The 3,099-nt window shown below is 58.8% G+C and overlaps 2 protein-coding genes across 2 annotated transcripts, besides 5 other annotated features; both read left to right on the forward strand.

Moving 5' to 3' along the window:
* Tco025E_09720 (lipase) lies at positions 1 to 417 on the forward strand (the record flags this gene model as incomplete). Its single annotated transcript, XM_029376530.1, has 1 exon — positions 1 to 417. A coding segment is annotated over one exon (417 nt), but the record flags the coding sequence as incomplete, so codon positions are not given.
* Positions 418 to 886: 469 nt separating this feature from the next.
* Positions 887 to 913: a microsatellite.
* Positions 914 to 1,002: 89 nt separating this feature from the next.
* Tco025E_09721 (uncharacterized protein) lies at positions 1,003 to 2,373 on the forward strand (the record flags this gene model as incomplete). The annotated part of the gene is made up of 1 exon (XM_029376531.1): positions 1,003 to 2,373. One exon carries the CDS (start codon positions 1,003 to 1,005, stop codon positions 2,371 to 2,373), a length of 1,371 nt encoding a protein of 456 aa, XP_029223354.1.
* A 483-nt stretch (positions 2,374 to 2,856) lies between these two features.
* Positions 2,857 to 2,881: a microsatellite.
* Positions 2,882 to 2,910: 29 nt separating this feature from the next.
* Positions 2,911 to 2,947: a microsatellite.
* A 71-nt stretch (positions 2,948 to 3,018) lies between these two features.
* Positions 3,019 to 3,047: a microsatellite.
* Positions 3,048 to 3,054: a microsatellite.
* The last annotated feature ends 45 nt before the right edge of the window (positions 3,055 to 3,099 follow it).

The following is a 3,099-nucleotide window of genomic DNA, read 5'->3' on the forward strand; positions in this document are numbered from 1 at the left end:
CTGAGGATTGAGCTGTACACGTTTGGTGAGCCGCGTGTGGGCAACGCCGCGTTCGCCAACTGGTTTCTCGCATTGTTTTGCGGCGGCGGCCACGAGACGTCCCGCGTCACCCACAAGCGGGATGTCGTGCCCCACCTTCCCCCCGCTTACTCGGGGTTCGAGCATGGCCCCCACGAGGTGTGGTACGACAATGACGGCTCCACGAGCTACGCGAACTGCAGTGACGTGTCCGGGACGGCGTGCCCCGCGGAGACCACGGCCGAGGACGCTGAGTGCAGTAACAGCCTCCTCCCCATTTCCATTGCGGACCACCTGAAGTACCTGGGCGGGTGTACGTCTTTGCCGACTCCCTTTGGCGCGAGTGGGGAGCTGCTATTGGGGACGTCAAGGCAGTGCCGAGGAGTGGAGCCAGGGTAAAGCAGGGAAACTTCTGTTGCGGAATGACCGTCTCAGACTGCAGTGGGTTTGATTGAAACTCTGCAGTGTTGGAGTTGGACGCTATCACATTTTTTTTTTCGAGCGGTCCTTGACGAACGACGAAGGCTGCTCATTCCTTGCGGTGGAGTCCGCCGTAGTTCCTTCTCTGCGTTTGCGCGCCGGGGTATTCTTCTTTGTTGTTTCTTTTTTTCTTTTTTGAGTTTTGGGTCGTGTTTAAGGTATCCTGCGTTTGTATCGTGCGGACTCTTGTGGGCCGCATGTTTTGCGCGCGTGTGTGTGTGGGGGGGGGGGAAAGAGGGAGGGAGGTGGCGGTTGGGGATGAAGCGGGGTAGTCCCCCACACGAGGGATGTGGCCTCGCCGTGGTGATTTCCCGCGTTTGCTTCTGAGACCGCGGCGCATGCGTTTCACTTTGACTTTCTCTTCCTTCTTCCTAACTTTGCCCTCTGCGTGTGTGTGTGTGTGTGTGTGTGTGTGAGGGAGTTCAGGAGAGCTCGGATACGCAAGCTTAACCCCCCCACGCCACACCCGATTTTTCTTTGGAGAGTCCAGGCAACGTGCAAATGATGCTGCTTTCGTGCGTGGAGAAGCAGGGCAAGTACCGCGAGTCATGGACGCTGCGCCGCATCGCCTTTGACACGGAGAGGAGCATGCTGTACTGCAGCGACAAGGAGACGGAGTTCCGCGTGGTGTGGAAGCACCAGATGCGGGTGGTGCGCATTATCGCAAAGCCCAGTGTTGTGGACATCAAGTACGACGCGCCGAACTTCGACAAGCGTGACCTCTTCTCCTTCAAGGTGGAGGGGAGCTTCCGCCACCTCGACGTCTCCGTGCTCTCGCACGTGGAGCAGCCTGTGGAGAGGCACGCCGTGACCTGCCCCCTCCCCCCGCACTCCCCTGCCGACGCGAAGAAGGGGAAAGACTCGGGCAGCGGGGAGATGCTCGCGTGGTACATGCGCACGGACAACGAGACCGATTTCATGAAAATCTACACCACGATTCGTGAGGTGATGATTCGTGACGGGATGCGGCCGCCGCAGTTCTGGGGCCTGCCGAAGATGGACCCCCGCATTGACGTTCCGCTGGCGGAGCCGCCCCTGTACCTGTGGTTCCGCCTGCGGGCCGTGAAGCACACCGTGTTCTACGCCTGCGTGCACGGCCGCCTGGTGCTGAAGGGGGCGGACCTGTCGACCCCGGGGAGCTCCGTCGCCCTCTGCGAGGAGCCGCTCTACCTGACGCTCTTCGACAACTCCGTGATGGTCATCCGCGACGACCGGCACGTCGTGACCGGCATCCCCGCCGTCAACATCAAGGCCCTGCACTACTCCACGATGGATGTGGAGGCCTCCGTGAAGGAGCCGAAGAATGAAAAGTGCCGCTGCTTCCTCTCGTTCCTCTCGAACGATTTGAGGTACCACGACATCCTCTTCGTGCCCACGCTCGAGCGCTTCGCCGACGCGAACGCGGAGAACGCCCCCGCCGCGCAGGTGAACCGTGTGCAGACAGCCTTCACTAAGCTGGCCCCCGTGACGCAGCAGACGCGCTGGGCGGCCGACCTGCCGGACCTCCCCCCGGCGGAGGTGAAGAAGGCCTCGGAGGTGACGGCCGGCCACGAGGAGGGCGTGGAGTCCGCCAGGCACGGGCTGCTCGACGTCTACGCGCGCGCCCAAAACGCGCTGTCGCCGCTCCGGCTGCCGGATCCGGTCATGCTGCAAAAGACCAGCGTCACCGGGCAGCACCTCCTCGGCCCCCTGCCGGCGCCCCACCGCCTCCGCACGCTGGCGTCGCGGGTCGGCGTCACGATGAAGAAGGCCCTCACGGACTACCCGCTGCGCTACGAGTACTTCTCCTCGGGCGCCACCGTGGCGGACCCGACGTGCCCGCGGAAAGAGCCCGACGCCCTGGAGGAGTACTTCTTCCTCATCCGCACGTACTGAGCGACGGCGCGGCGCTGTACCAGTCGCATCCCGCGAAGCGAAGGAAGACGGACGATAGCAACATAAATCAAAAGGAAGAAAACGACGAGGAAGGAAAACGCAGCGCATTGGGGAGAAGTGGTGGAGATTATGTAGCAAAGCAGCGTATGCAGCGATCCTGTTCTACACGAGAAACAGACATCAGTAGAACAAAACATAGGAAGGAAAAAAGGAAGAGTTTATTTATTAGTGGGGATAAGAGAACGAGCGAAAGAAAAAAAAAGGAAAAGGAAGCGAGGTATTGTGCTGCAACGCGCCCTGTGGAAGTGAATCTATGCCACTTGTTGTTTATTTCTTCTTTGGCTTTTCTACGCGGGGTATTGGCGGTTTTTTCTTTGTTTTTTTTTGTTCCTTCTCTTTTGGTCTCAGCCCTGCCCTCTACTGCCGGCGGGGACGCACAGGCGGCACATCCTCTCCGCACTCCCGCCCGCGTGCGAGGCACCACTCCTCCTCCTCCTTCTCCTCCTCCCTCACCGCTTTTGGAGGGGGTTGAACCAGTTTTTTTTTGTTTTTCTTTTTGTTCCACTTTTTTTTTGGTTCCGCCCCTCTTGCCGCAGTTCCCTCTTCGAATTTTTACCACCTGCCTTTTTTTCCCGCAGCCCTCTGATGTATATATTTATTTATATATTTATTTAATATATACACACCGAAGAAAAACTAAACAAAAAAATTGTCATGAGCATGATC

This window comes from Trypanosoma conorhini (assembly GCF_003719485.1).
Source record: "Trypanosoma conorhini strain 025E chromosome Unknown Tco_14.4_contig_01245, whole genome shotgun sequence".
NCBI lineage: Eukaryota > Euglenozoa > Kinetoplastea > Trypanosomatida > Trypanosomatidae > Trypanosoma > Trypanosoma conorhini.